Genomic DNA, 16173 nt, shown 5'->3' on the forward strand with positions numbered 1-16173 from the left:
AGTGCGAGGGGGCGAGCAGGGGAGCGGGGCGAGGGGGCGAGCGCGCGTCCGCGCGGGTGGGGAGGGGCCCTGGCTCCCTGGCCTGGCGTCCTCTCCGGCAGGGCAGGCAGCGTCCCCCTGGCGAGCTGGGTGGAAGGGGCCGGCAGCCGGGCACAGCGTCACGTACCGGGCTGCCGGCTCCGGAGGCTCCGAGCTGGGCAGCCTGAGGGGCGCCCTCCTCGGCCGGGTGCCCGTTGGCAGGGGGTCGGGAGACGGGAGTCGTTTACAGGCCGTGAGGGGAGAGACGGGGTGTCGGCGCGACGCGAGGAGAGGAATAATTCCTTCCCCCGCCTCTTCCCGGCGCGGCCGTTTACCTGCCCGCCTGCCTCCGCTGGGGTGTGGTGGGTCCCCGCCGCGGTCGGAGAGGGCTGGGAGGACAGAATGCGTGCCTGGCCTGAGGGTGGAAAGTGAGTTTCTAAAAGGAGGAGGGGCGGAGGGGGGACAGGCAGTTTCTAGGGGCCCCTAGTGGTGTGAGGGCGGCGTGGAAGAATTTCTGGGGGCCCCTGGAAGGGCTGTAAAGTGGAAGTTGTGGGGGGGGGTGTGGGGGGATACGTTTACCTGACGGGCTGCTTTGCAAGGTCCCCAGATGTCTCCTTAAAGCAGGTGGGTAGCACGGGATCGGATAGGCCGGGAGAAGAGGAAGGGAGGGAAAGGCTTAAAGGTGCGCTTGGAAGTGGGAAGCAGGGAGGTTTTTAGGGGCAGGGAGGGGCGCTGCCTCTTCCGTCGCCTCTCTCCCGGGGCTGGTGGGAGGCTGCGATGAATGGCTTCAGCACGGAGGAAGACAGCCGGGATGGACCTCCCACCACCCCTTTTTACGGACAGAGCTGCTGCCTCATCGACGACGGGGACCGCTGTGTCCGCCCGGCGGGCAATGCCTCCTTTAGCAAGAGGATCCAAAAGAGTATCTCCCAGAAAAAGCTGAAACTGGATATTGACAAAAGTGTGAGTTGTGGCCACTGGCTTGTGCCCAGCAGCTTTCCTTGCTTGGCTGCACGCTATATCTCCTATTGTGTACTCTTTCCGGGGAGTAATCTGTGGCTGTTGTGTTAATCTAGTAGCTATTGTACTAAAGGGTTCTAAAGTTTTGGTTGCCATTTTAAAAAGCCACCCCTGTAGTTGGAGACAGCGTCGCTTAATAGTTGCTGTGCAAAAGTTTGTTCCCCTCAGTGCCATTGATAAGAGTAACCTGAAAGCTGCTATGAGTTGCAGTAAAAAAGCATGTTACCTCTACAGTATTTGTCGTGAATTTTGTTTCTAGCATAGAGGCCTGTGTAGATTGAGCCAATGCCTTTTTTGTTATACAGAATGGGTCTAAAACAGCATATTTGGTCTTTAAAATCATATTTTTTTCTGGGCTTTCTTATCAAAGTTATATTGAATATCGTTTTTCATTGAATAAAAAAAGTAAAATACAGTGAAACAATAAATGATAGATATATGGGCAAGGGGAACAACAGAAGTTAACCACTTAGTTCAGAGTAGAAATGTTTTTTTAGTTTCATGACAGGCTTTGCAATTGTCACACTAAGTTCATAATGCATGGTGGGTCAGAAAAATAATACATAGGGGATGGGAGAGACTAGTGATGTTGGAACAACAGGATTATTGTGTCTAGTTGAAATAAGAGAGGCTGTAACCAACCTGAGCTCTTAAGGGTGAGGGTAGGGAAGCCTATAATTCTATGTAAATATATAGCACAGGCATATTAAAGAACAATTGTTTATCATTGGCAGTTAAAGGGTGAAAGCAAACATCTACTTTCTAGTCAAAGGCTGTATAGTGGTGTGCCTGCTAACTGGTACTGTGAATGCCGGCATTACTACAGGGAGCTGGTGTGTATTACTAATTGACTGACAAATATGCATAGTAGAGTTCAAGTGGTTGTCTTGAAACAATTCATTTAAAAACTGTCAAATCTCCAGCACTGAACTGCAGTCAAACAATCTTTTTAAAGTAGAAAACTGCAAGCATGTTTCTTTCTTGGCTAGCATCAAGCGGATTTAAATGCTGCCAGCCAATTAGTGTTAACGTTAAGTGACATCTGCCGCATCGGGCATTTTAAACTGGAGCATCATTGTGTGTGGCAGTAGGGATCACTTGCATTCAGCACGGTGATAAACTGGTATTGCTCTGCAAAGCATTCCTCACTTTAAACCTGGCTTTACTCAGAAACCCTAAACCATAAACCCAGGTTCGGGGATGGGGGAGTAGAAGACAATTGTTGATTGTGTCCATTTGACTACATGTCACTTGGTACTGTTCTAGATGTAGATCAGACTTGCAGTCACAATTCCTTCCAGGCAAGCAGTTTGCCATATGCACCACACAAGAAGCCCAATAACACAAAGGAGTATGTTGGTTGATGGTCTGGTAAACTGTTTGTACTTACCTACTAGGCTAATCTAGATGTCACAGCAATAAAAGAAGAAATGTTTTTTTTAATTATCAAGAGTCATGCTTGAAGAGACATTTAATGGTAAGCTTCAATGGTTTTGCTTTCCTTCAGACTCTTTTCTGTAGATAATCACAACTAAAAAGTGTGGATACACTAGAATGACTGTAAAAAAAATGTGAAACTGATGGCAGAAAAAAGTTCGTATGATTGAGGAGGAGGTGTTGTTTTTAAGAGATAATAGACTTACGTACATCAGAATGTGGTCACAGCTAAGTGCCCAGTAAGGAAATGAATTCCCAGCAGGCAGATATTAAAATATTAAAATGATCACTTGGGTAAAAAGTAATGAATCTTGTACATTAATCAATCCTACAGATTCATTAACTCAACTGGAATTCATCACATAGGTAAATAACGCATAATTGCTTGCTTGTTTTCCAACAAATCCAAATACTGTTTGATTACATATGAAAAATGAGTTCTGCTAACATCTTCAATTATTTCCAGAGGGGTAGCCCTGTTAATCTGTTAAACCAAACACAGAAAAAAGTCCTGTGATGCTTAAAAAGAAACCTAACTGATTCTTTCATAAGCTTTCATGGACTAGAGCCCACTTCATCAGATGCATCTCATTATTATGATAACTATAATGCTCTGGAAACAATGACATTGTGCTCTAGTTTCAAATTATGACTAATGAACTTCTTCCACTTCATCTGAGCTGCATTTGAACAGCTATAGTCTCATAATTCAATGATGTGGTGTTAAGTCCATAAGCTTAAAAAGTTACACAATAATAAGCTTGGTATAAATTAGGGATGGGGGGAACTTTTTTCTTATGAAGAGCTATTGATCCTTGGGAATCAATAGGGGGCAGCGCAAACCCTGATGATATTTAAATGGGTTGAGAGTATTCCGCCACAGAGCTTCTTGATGCTCAACAGCCCATAAGTGAACAGGTGAAGACTTTAAAAAAATTAAAAGCCCGAACTTCTGTTGGTAAAATTTTGCAGGTTTCCACTTGTTTTATCATGAACTTGAGTACACTCTGGGAGAGAGCAGAGGACAGGAAGGCCTGGCGTGCTATGGTCTATGGGGTCACGAGGAGTCGGACACGACTTAACGACTGAACAACAACAACTTGTTTTATCATTCACTGTACCTTTCTTGTATGCCATATTATGACTACTGTGCCTTTTCACTCCCTCTTTGTCTTTTAATTCTTAGGTTAGACACTTATATATATGTGATTTCCACAAGAACTTCATTCAGAGTGTTCGAAACAAAAGGAAAAGGAAGACCAGTGATGATGGGGGAGACTCTCCAGAGCATGAGATAGATGTCCCAGAGGTATGTAACATCATAATTACTATTATTATTTACATTTATATTGTGCCTTTCCTCCAAGGAGCCATACATGATCTTTCTCCTCTCCATAATGAAATTGGAGTTGTTTCTATTTCTGTGCTAGTCCTGATTACATTATTATTAATGATCAACCTTTGTTTTTAGAATTGTGGTATCCACGATATGCAGCCTAAAGGTAGCGTAGTAAATACATTGCCGACATGTATAATCATGCCTCATAGAACCTCTTCACCATCAATGGCCTCCATTATTCAGGAAGTTGTGCCTTTTATGGACTCTAAGAATCATAAGAACAGTGTACCTTTGGAAAACAAAGAGCTCTTATACTAGGTACACACAACTTACCTGCTTTATTGAAAAATGTAATGAATTCTGTTCTACATTAAAGAATCTTTGTAGCCTTTTGCAGGACTTCCATTGCTCCATACTGTTCCAATCTTCCTTTCTGTCTGTGCGGCAGAGCAATCCTAAATCGGGCCAGGGAGGAGTGGAGCAGAGCAGCAGATATCCTGCTACATCCTGAGCCCTGCCGGCTCACACCAGCCAGGGAAAAAAGGGAGCAGTTTTGCCACGCTTTTGAGCCCAGCAGATGTTTGCAGTCCTAACTTCTTTACACGCGTGCGCACGCGCGTGCACACACACTGCCATTGATAGCAATGGGAGGGTGGGGATTAGCTACACCAGCTCCAGGGCCATTGTAACTTTCTACTGGCTACCACTGGTGGGAGAACCAGCAGCAGCAGCTTTGCACCCGGTGGAGCCCTCCATTGGCAGAGAGTCACCAACGTGCGATCCTAACTCCAGTCATCAGTATCGGGGTTAGGATTGTGCTCTTAGGCTTTTTTCTCACACTCTGTAAACACAGGTAAGTAGCATTAATTTGTGGCCTGTAGATAGTTGCTAGAATATAAATATCTGCTTTCATTTCTGTGAAAGTTTGTAGCTTTCATGATGCTGAAGTTAGGCTTGAAAATGTAATAGCGGTGTGCTTTAAAGGATGCTGAAAATACCATACACTCCTAGTCACCTGCATGCCTCCTAGCACAAGCAGGTACTAAAGGGTTTGGTGGAGGCATGGTTTACTACACCATGACTTCTACTGCACAGCAGATTTGTCTCCTGGCTTCACCAAGCTACATGTTTACTTCTCACCCTGAATTCCACCCACAATTGTTCATAACCAGGAAACAAAGCTACTGTACAAAATTGATATATTTTTTTGTTAATTTCTGCCTAATGCTTCAAAGGCTTGCTGTTTGTGATATAAACTTTCATAGTTAGACAAATTCTTTATCATTTTAGTTTTTTGTTTAAAGCACTAGAAATTGAAAATTTACACAGAACAGCATATTACTTTGTCAGTTACCTGTTTTGTGTATCTTGGGCTAGAATTGATTGCTTTAAAATGGTATGTACATTACTTCATAGGGTAAATATGACTTTTAAAGTTGACTTTCCTTTGTTAATCTATTTTGCAGGTTGATTTGTTTCAACTTCAGGTAAACACGCTGCGCCGGTACAAAAGGCATTACAAGTTGCAAACCAGACCTGGCCTCAATAAAGCTCAACTGGCCGAAGTAAGTTGTCTAGGTGGTTTCTGTGTTTTGACCATATGGAACATGCTTTTTCCTTCACCAGCCAAGCATATTCTTTTTTATATGCTAATCTCGCAGTTTGAACTAGTTACGTTCAATAATACATTTTCAGTATGTCACACTGCCTTCAACTATATACTTCTTCTCATAGGGAAAATGTAGAAGGCCTTGGAGTGCAACTTCAGCTTATAAATTAAGTTGATTTTCTCTGTCTTTTCTTCCACTATCATTGGGTAAAAAAAAACACCCCGCAGCTAGCAAATAAAATTGTCTGTCTGTTTATATACATCATTAGTTACTACAAATGGTCATACAACATAGTTATTGATGTCACACCAACAAATACTGTTTTCATTGGATAGAGTTGAATATAGGTTTATGATTCCATTTAAAGCTGGCATCTCCATGTAATGACTTACACTGACTTACTTCAGGGACGCATAACTTCTTTCAGCCTGAGGGCCGAATTCCATTTTGGAGAAGCTCTCAGGGGCTGCACTCCAGTGGTGGGCAGGGCCAAAGGCAAAAATGAGAGAAGCCAACCCCCCCCCCCCCCCAAATACCAACATGCTTCAGCTTAAAGCTTTTACTTCCAGTAACTAAGCCTTAGGAGAGGCTTAGAATGACGGGAAAAACTGCACAAAAGCTGGGAAACCACCAAACCACTGGTGATTGGGGGGGAAAGAGATGGGGCCTTAATGGAAACCCTGGTGGGCCAGATTGGGACCCTGGAGGGCTGGATTTGGCCCATAGGTCTGAGGTTCTGCACCCATGGTCTAAGTTAAACATCTATCTTGATGTTTTTCTGTTCAGAAGAGATGTGGATTATTCTGTTATTATTCTGGACACATAACGAGCAAGTAGCTGAGCACATTTAAAGTGCTCCAGGTTCATTTAATCTCAGTAATGTGTACTACAGCCCTGTAAGATAGGTCAGTATTATTCTCATATTGCAGATAGTGGTCTGAATTTGAGAAATATTGGCTTGCTATCTAGTGGGTTCATGGCAGATACAAGATATGAACTGGGAAGTTGTGGTTCACAGTCCAAATATCTTAGCCACATTAACTCTTGATATATAACGTCTGCAGTGCATATTATAAATAATGGCTTGGATCCTAACTTCTTATGAGCAGAACTCCACTTAAAGGATGCTCTAGCTGGTGGGAGGAAGAGAACTGACTTTTGCTGATTTCCCCCTGAAGCCCCCTGTGCCATCCAAATATCTGCTGTGGAGTGCTGGGGGATCCTTCAGAGCTGCATAGGAGCTGTAGGGGGAAGGGGGAATCAGTACAATCTCCTTCTGCCAGGGCCCTTCCATGAACAGAAAAGTAACTTGGGATCCAAGCCTGTATTTTGAAACAGGAACTTCTCCCAAACATTAAGTATAGTATCCATAGCAGACATTATGTATCAGGAGCTACTGAATGTTGAGGTCAGTCCAAATTGTACCCCTCTGACTGGTTTGCCATAGTAAAAGTTGAGGTGTCCTTTATCTTCCCCAGCATATTACTAAAAAGTAAGCCAGAACCTTTTGGGTTTTATTGGGAAGAAAGTGGCACAGGAATTCTATGGGTGCTTCCCGGTGGATGGCTCCTAAGCACTACTCATCAAAAGGCATTTTGCAGCTATTCCTTTTTCCCTCCTTAACAGATTTTTTTGATAAGAAAAAGCATGGAAGTAGAGGTGGGAAAACAATGGGAATACATTGTTTCCCCCCTCTAAAATTCTATGAATAAGGCAGGGAAATTGCACAATAAAACCCTCATCTGGAATGAGAATTTGATTCCATTCTTGAAAGAGCCTGGCTAGTACCAAAACTACAGATCCATTCCAAAGTCTTTGAGTGAACAAGAGAAGCAGAACCACCTGCATTTCTTAAGAAATTATCCTCTTACCTTCTTCCAGGTCAGGGTTTTTTTAAATCACCACTGAGTATCAACCAGTCTAGCACCTTTGTGTGATGCCTCCCTCTTTTGCACCATAGAGCAAGCAGATACAACAACTTCCTATAATAATGGCCAAAATGTTCACCACACAATCTGTGTTTCTGGTGCTCCATCTAAGTGGTTTATCAACTAATTCCTATAAGTATTATTTGTGTGCTTCCCCATATTTCTCCCTCAAAACTCTTACAGAAGTCGATAACTAACATTAAGGGGAGCATAGGCACAAATTGTCACACAATTCCCAGATTTGCTGTGAAGTCTGAACATCTTTGATCCTATGCTGGATCCCATCCCTGAATCACTTCTGCTTAAGAGTCTTAAACATTTGCTTCTAACCCACCATAAGGGAAACTCAAACTACCATACGTTGTCTTGGGGTGGTTAATGTTCACGTGTCTTTTTAAACAAATTTGGAGGAGTTTGTGGAGAGATTTCTTCAGAGATTTTTTATTATAATTTTAAAAGAAACTTGGCTGCCTTTCAGGGCAGAAGCCCTCCCAAGGTGGCTCACAGCAATAAAATACATAAACAGTTAAAACATTAAAAGTGATAAAAACATAAACACAATTAAATAGCAATAAAAACAATTAAAACCTACAATAAAACCAGCAACAGCAACAACAGCAGTCATTTCAGGAGAAAGCCACAGTAAAATAATGTTTTCAAGTCCTTCTTAAAGCATCCAACGACAGAAAATGTTGGACCTCTGATGGCAACCTGTTCCAAAGGTGTGGGACCACTGCAGAGAACGCCCTCTCACATGTGGTCACCCACCTAACTGCTCTCACAGGTGGGCAAATGAGAAGGGCCTCTTTCTGTTCTTAAAGTGCAGGCAGGTTGATATCAGTGAAGGCGGTCCTTCAAGTAACTTGGTCCCAAACTATTTAAGGCTTTAAGGTCAAAACCAGCACTTTCAGTGTGCTTCCAAGCCCAATTTAAAAGCCCACTAAAAGAAATTACAACTTAGTCCCAGTCCAACTGGATAAACAGGTAATCCTATTCAGTCCAAGTTTAAAATGGGCCGACGTTATTTTTATTAACTGCAGACCATGGAGGGAGCAATTCTATGGCCACTAGACACTGTCTAGAGGGCCATAGGATTTTTCTGTTTCTGGGAACTGAGGTCTGAGCCAGGGCTACACAGGCGAAACCGCACTCCCCACCCCCTCGTAGCCAGTACAATTCTCTCTGTGCTGGCTGCGTCTCTGTGCCAGCTATGTCTCTGCACTTGGAAATGAAACATGGAGATGAGGAAAAGAGGGCGGTCCCAGGGGCCTGGAGGGGAGGAGACCACAGAAGCTTTGTTCTTCAGCTTTCTGTGCACCCTGCAGCCTCCCCTCCTCCTGCTCCGTAGCTCCCTGGCTAGACAGGCGAAATCACCTGTGTAGCCAAAAATGCAGGGCAGCCAGAGCATGGAGGGGAGGATTGCCTCCGTGCTGCAGCCACTCTGCATTGCATAGTCGCCAGCCTCCAAGTTCAGAGGCTGATGACTATCTCCATAGGATTGGGCCCTAAGTTTCTCAACTCAGATGAAGAGAATATCCAAAAATATCTGATATGCAATAGAACTTGGAGAGCTAGCTATGTAAAAACCATAGACCATATGCTAGCTCCATAATTCAAGGCATTCTAATGTCCTTTCAGACTGTCAGTCGCCACTTCAGGAACATCCCAGTGAATGAGAAAGAGACACTTGCTTACTTCATCTACATGGTAAAGAGTAACAAGAGCAGATTGGATCAGAAGTCAGAAAGTAGCAAACTGGATTGAAGACTAGGTAGATTTTGGACACAAGCAGGTGTGATATTAAAGAAGCATCAGGTGCATTATAAATATATTTTTAACTACTAAGACCTTTTTGTAAATTAAAGTGTACACATGAAAATAATGTGGAAAACCTTGGTCCAGAATATTAGAATACATGATTACAGAACGTGTGTGAAGACTTCGGCAGTTGCAAAGCCTAATATTTGACTCAAGGGATAAAGATCACTGGGAAACTCAAAATGCTAAAGACAATGACTTTTCAGAGGATTGAAGTAAGTTTTGATTATGATATAAGCCACACACAAGATGAGTTTGACATTCTTGGACCGGATCATATCATGTCCACATAGTACTTATTGGCACAGATCAGGCATAGCACTGGAGTTCTGATTCGAAAATCTTAAGTCTGTGACTCACCACTTTTGCACCACACAGTTTTACTTGTTTTGAATTTTAATGTCAATGTTTTCAGGGGTGCTAGAGGTCTCCAAGTCTAGCTGGGGGGTGGGCTCAGAGGGGGGGGATCTTGATAGAGGAGTGTAAAACAGGCCAGCCTTGGTTATATGTTATTCTCTATTGGAATCTCTATTTTTTAATATACATAAGTTGAATATTTCAGTTCTTTAAAATCAGTTGTTGATTAGCAGCTATTACCATATAGACATACTATCCACTGTTCTTTTAGTGCTTAGTATGTAGATTTTGATTTGGTGTCTTGACCATGATGCTAAAAATGGCTTAACAAGTTGCCATGGGACTTCAAATATGTGAAATGCCAGATGAAGTCTAACTGGGTATTGTCCATAAGCCATTTGGTTGTAGTCTCAATCTGATCTTGACAAGGCAAGTAGCCATTAGGCAAGCCACTCATGTTAATGGCCAGTCTCATGTTCTGAGGCTTGAATGCACACAATACAGAATAGCAGTTATGTTTTCAGTATTCATGAATATGAGTTGGTGTTGGCAGCAGTCTCTGCATGTCCTTATTTTTGACAATGAGTATTAGTACCAAACCATTCGCCTCTCTAGATATCCCTGCATTATCCCTGAAATGTGCATTAAAAACTGGGCAGAGTTACCGTTGCTTAAATGTAATGCTGCTGCCCAACTTTCCCCAATCCAGAGCTCCATATGCACTGCAGTGCACATGCATATAGCTTCCCCATTTGCTTCAGTGGAAGCAGCAGCATTATGGTCTAAAACAGGCCCCCAACTTGGAGCCTACCAACCTTGACCTGGTGCTTAACATCTTCCTTCCCTCCCCTATCTTTGCAGTCCCAGGCAGACAGCACAAACGTTTTTGAGCTCCTTGTGGGCTGCCTTACATGGATGCTGAACTGTTCTGTGCTGGGTACGTCACAAGTTACTCAGGCATGATCTAATATAAGACTTTACCCAAAGCACAGTAAACTTTGAAACCTTCAGCACTATGCTAGTCCTTTGTTGCTGTAGTTCTTGACCTTGTTTTTTTTTAAAAAAAACAAAACAAAACTGCAGCCCTAAGCACCAGTGAAATCAATTGGTCTTGTGTCTAATGGTGTGTAAGATGCCAACAGTCTGCTCCAAAAAAGATTTCTCAAGCGATAAGGTGATAGGTAAAAATTCAAGTGTCTTGTGGCATTCTGTCAGTAGGTTTCAATCCCCAAAATTCAATTAAGGTTTGGTGAATGACTGTGTGGAAAGATGCTGCTTAATTCAATACTGTATTTGTTGTGCAAGGATATAGGGAAAAAGCCGGAGCCGCTTTAGTCTGACAAAAAATAGTATCCAATGGTGCACTAGTGCCAGTGATGATGTGCTGGTGTAAACCAGTTATTGCGCAATGTAACTAGCGCTTGTTAGGGCAATGGGAAAGAGCAATTTGCCACCGAAATTTGGCAACAAATCATCACTTTTTTTCATTGTCCTAGCTAGGCCAAGTTGGATTGCTCAAGCATTCATTTGTGTTAGCACAGCATCATTAGCACTAGCACTGGGGCACAGATACTATCCATAGCATGTGAAAACCTAACCCAGTGACCTTCACTATTTTTCAAGCAGGAGCCACTTTTGGTCCAGGAACTGCCTCATGGGGGCTTTTTCCATGCCGCTGAGGGCATCTGCCCTTCCTCCCCTGGTCAAGTGGTGACATGGTATACCAGCTTTGGCTGGAGGCCTTTGCGAGTCACTCCTCCCCATCCCCTTCCATGTCATCCAAGCCAGGCCTCATTAGTCCCTCACCAGGCAGGCAAGTTCCATTGGGCTTACTTAATCCTTGGATTGGCATGGATCTTTTTCTTATCACTGACAGGGTGCTCTGTTCTATTCAGTGCTGCAAAATCTTCCAGCACAGGTCCACATTGCTCTCTTTCATGTACAGTCAATCCTCCATCGCCTGCACATGGCATCAGTGCAGCTAGCCAGTCATGTTGCTCTTTGCCTCTTGGGCTTCCTGCCTAAGCTAATTGGCAGGCTTCTCTTGTGTTCCCCTCTTTCCCCTGCCACCTTACAGTTGATGAGAAGGCAAGGCCTCCTGACTCCACATGTGCAAGCCTCCTCCAATAGCCAAGATCACAGCAGTTGGCCCAACACTATAGCAAACAAGAAGGCAAAGCTAGAGAGTGAGGGTGAAGAGATACTGCAAAAAAAGAGAGGGGTGGAGACCCACACTTGAGGTTATTGGGAGCCGCCAGCGGCCTTCGGGCCTTGCAGTGAAGAACATCTGACCTAACATATGTCTCAAAGAATAGGGCTGTGCACTGCTTCAGCCTGAAACCTGAACTCTGAGCCAAAGCAGAGCACTTCGGGGTGCTTCTCAGATGGGGTAGAGGGGGCATGAAGCGGCTTGGCTTGCTCCAAAGCACTTCGGGGTGCTTCGGAGTGATCTGGAAGCCAGCCACACTACCCAGCCCCCAGCTCCTTACCTGGGCCCTCGAGATGCACACCGGCAGCCATCTTCTTCTTCCAGGGAGTAGCCATTTTTAACATGGTGACTTCCTGTATTTCCAGAAATAGATCCTGTGCAAATGATGGCTATCCACAAGCTGTCAAGTACTCAAAGTTAATATAGTGTATTTAGCAGCTTGATGGCCACCATTTGTGTGGGATCTGTTTCCAGAAATATGGGGAGTCACCATAGAGACTCCCTGCAAGAAGGAGACAGCTGCCAATGTGCATCCCAAGGGCCCAGGTTAGGAGCTGGCAGTTGCAGCTGGGCTTCCGGATTTTAAAAACAGCGACTCCCTGGAGGAAGATGGCTGGGGGCTCACATGGCAGGGGCGTCCCAACCAGGATTCGGACATCCAAAGTGGGGGAGAGGTAAAGCGGATTGGGCCCACCTCAGAAGCCCCGAAGCGGCATCCGAGGCAGGCCGTGGGATCCCTGCACAGCCCTATCAAACAATACAAAGTTCATATTCAACCATTTATTGGTGTTTATTTCATTTGAAAATAGATACTCAAGAAACATGGATAGTGTCACTAATGTGTAATTAATCCATTTAATTGGATGCCACATCTGAGATAATATATTTTCAAACGGCCTCATAATAGGATATGTACATTTAGTCCATATTTCATACTTAACACATGCATGGATAAGTAAGCAAAAACTGCTGAAATACAGATTGTTTGTTTGCATTTTAAAGTTCACAGAGTGATTCCACTTCCCCCTTCATTGAAAGAGTGAACTGAAGTAGCCATCAGATCAGTTAAAGAATTTTTAGAATTGGAGGCCTTGATTTTTTTTGTGGTTTCCAAATATTTAAGTTTGCAGCTTGGTGACCATGGCAAAATACCCCTAAGAGACAAGCACCATATGCCTCACTTCGAGTCCAGACATGTACACCTTTTACTGTTACAGTGTTAGGGCTTATTTTTGTAAAGCAACTAACTGCAGAATTTCAGCAGCCAGCATCAAAATGACTCTATTAAAATGCAGTGGCATATGCTATCTTTTCAGGAGCTGCTTTGGAGATTAAATCAAGGAAACAGTTTTTCCCAAATGGATTAATTGGTGGAAATTGTGATTGTTACACATTATACAAGAAAACTAATTTTTCAAGGGTTTAAACTATTTGTTGAGGAGATTGAAGAATCTCACCATCGGCTCTGACAAATTGCTGATGTCATCATTCTTGAGTCCTCTTGTCTTTTAGAGACATCTAAAAGAATATGCCTTATTCTCAGCTAGACCAACAAATGTTGAGCAAATGTCTTGCTGGGTAGTTGGGCCATTTTCATGGCTTACTGTGCTAGAAACTAATCCTGTTAGCAATATCTATATTCAGGGAGAAGCCTGTGGTTCTTGAACATCTAGTGTTGAATCACCAAAAATGCCACAATGCAGTTGTTTCATATAATGGCAGATTATGCTGCATGCCATTTAAGGAAACTTTCCAAAACCTTGTGGTTTTAATAAAACCTTAATCAGTATTTTTGAGCTTCAAAGGGTATGAATCCTTAAGCAATGGCTAAAATTAACAGAATATGTGAGAACAGAGTTACAGTGACATGTTCATTCATACAAACTGGTGGGTTGTATTTTATGTTGATTATAGTCAAATACAAATTTTACATGGGGTTTAAGTTATTCAGTGATGAACTGTGGCCTGGGAGTCACTGTTCCCATACTTAAGGCTTATTAGTGGAATTATATCCCTGACCACATCTATACTGAATGAAATTTACTCCAAACCAAAATATCTGTTTGAAACCTTCAGAGCCATTTAAGAACTCATTTAAAGCTCAATGGACCATCATTATTTTTGTTTTAGAGGGCTTTGCATCAGAGCTGAAGACCTTACTTTGGCACATCTTCTATGATTAGGTTAACTTAATTGAAGATGGTGATCTGCGGTGCATTAGCTGTTGTACTAGTAGTAGCTGTAGCACAATAATTTTTGTTCATCCCTTGAACTGAATGAAGGAAAGAGCAAGGGGAGAGGAATGTACAATGATAGTATTGGAATTACACTTTTATGAATATGTGGTACCGTTCATAAAGCAGTCGAACCCTTATGGGAGGGTGCATGATTCCAAGTACAATTTTGCAGTGTAAAGATTATATATCAAACTCCTTATTAAATTTCAGAGGTTTTTTTCTTGAAAGTAGACATAAATTATTATTCAGATGTCCTCATACTGTCTTGATGTCCTCACATCTTTGAGTCTTGGATTCACAAGGCTAAAACAAACATTGTTTTCCTGCCACCTGAAAGATTTGTCAGTAAAAACTTCCTGCATAGGCCAGCAAAGCATTTTTAAGCCAAAGTAGCCCATGGCAAGAGTATTTTTCCGACTTTGAAAGCAGAATAAAAAGAGCCATGAGCAAGATATATCCCAGAAATGCAGCTGCTGGTGACTTGTCTGAGAGAGAACTTATTAAACAGTATTCTCAATTTTGTAATGATTAGCCAAATGCAAATATACAGGGGATGGGGGAGGGAATTGGGAACCTTGCACTTTACCTTGTGTTTATAAATCCTAATGTAAATAAGATGGAGACATGGCTGGAAGAGAACATCTTGATAAAGGTGTTCATCTTAGAAAGCAAACTGTTGTGTTCAGGGCACTAGTGTCACTTCACCCTGTGCATTGAGATGAGAGACTAAGGAATTGTCAGAAGCATTTCAGTGCCCTCAGAACTGATTAAAGGGTCCTACTGTGATGAAGCAGAATATCAATGCTCCGTCTCTTGTGGTATCCTACCTACTCTGTCATGATTCTACATGTGTTGAACTTTTTTTCTTTGAAAGTGATAATTAATGGTGCAGGGTAATTCTTGCTCTTCTGTAGAATTTACCCATTCTCATTATCAGTTTCTTAATTAGATGTTAAATTTCTGGTGTGTGTGGAGGGGAAGGGGCTTATGCCTTAATCTCAGATTTTCAATGAAATAAGATTTATGAAATGTTTAGCAATAGTTTTTTCTGCAGTTAATTTTTTTACATCTTTCAAGCATAGGCTTATGGAGTTTGCCTTTTATTGCATTGCCTTCGTCCCTCCTGTGTTGTCCTGCTGCACAGTAGAAAAATATGAACACATATTGACTAAAATGTTTTTACACCCCTTTGACTTGTAACAGACTTACTGGAAGAAAACGACTGCCTTTTCCATTCATTGTGGTGGGTCTTCATGTCTTGTACTGATCTTTATGCCAAATGCTTTGAGTAAATTTGTATTTTTAATTGTGAAATATAACTGTGTACTCTTAAAGCAATCTAGTAACTTATAGTGGAACTGTAGAATTCTTTTCTCTGAGATGTATAGTGCATACTTCCACTGTGTATATGACTTAAAACTCTGTACTGTTGGACAAAGATATAAATGCTTGAGATTTCTAATAAATGATCAGTTGAGCAACCAAATGCATTGTTACTCTGTTGTAGTGCTTTGATGTGTCAGGCACTCAACTCCTCTCCCCACACTGTCATTTTCCATATATAGAAAAGTGAAAGTAAACTAGTATGTTTTCAAAGACAGGGTGTCTGCCTTTCTGAAACCCTCTGAAGCGTTCATGAAGCTTCAGGAATGTGCAGATTCTGTTCTGGTTGCTTCAGAGGGAATCCCACTTCACCCCGGGAAACCAACACATCTCTCCAAAGCGGCCTGACTGGATTTGACTGATTCTGATGCACATCCCTACTTTATACATTACTCGTGAATGGATCTGGCTTTACCGTAGGCTGGAATATTCCTTAGTTGAATACTGTGATGCCCTGTGATCCTGGTTATGGAGGTCTGCCACCTAGTGAGTAAAGATGGTACTACAGGCTTCTAACACATGGATGCATTTAAATTTGTAAAAACTAGATCTTATCATGAATTTGTCTAATATCCTTTTAAAGTCGCCCAAGTTCGTGGCCATCACTATATCTTGTGGTAGCTCATTCTTTCCTGAGAGAAATAGTATTTTGTCTGATCTGCCCCAAATCTCCCACCATTCAGCTTCATTGGATGGCCCTGCCTTCTCCCTATCTACTTTTTCCACACCATGCATAATTGTGTAGACTGCTGTCATGTCACCCCCTTACTTGCCTTTTTCTAAGCTAAAAAGCCCCAAACATTGTAAACTTTCCTCA

General features: G+C 42.5%; 1 protein-coding gene across 2 annotated transcripts; it reads left to right on the forward strand.

The window, feature by feature from the left end:
- The first annotated feature begins 683 nt into the window (after nt 1–683).
- Nucleotides 684–15456, forward strand: SAP30L (SAP30 like). 2 transcript variants are annotated; one of them, XM_084839225.1, is made up of 4 exons: nt 684–981; nt 3662–3784; nt 5281–5379; nt 15177–15456. In XM_084839225.1, exons 1-4 carry the CDS (start codon nt 796–798, stop codon nt 15324–15326), a joined length of 558 nt encoding a protein of 185 aa, XP_084695351.1. In that variant the 5' UTR covers nt 684–795; the 3' UTR covers nt 15327–15456. The 2 variants fall into 2 exon arrangements, with proteins under 2 accessions (XP_084695351.1, XP_084695352.1); XM_084839226.1 differs by having other exon boundaries at nt 8991–15450.
- Nucleotides 15457–16173: the final 717 nt, after the last annotated feature.

The sequence above is a fragment of the Heloderma suspectum genome, chromosome 2 (assembly GCF_057233095.1).
Source record: "Heloderma suspectum isolate Gila_16-S chromosome 2, 16-S_ref, whole genome shotgun sequence".
NCBI classification, from domain to species: Eukaryota; Metazoa; Chordata; class Lepidosauria; order Squamata; family Helodermatidae; genus Heloderma; species Heloderma suspectum.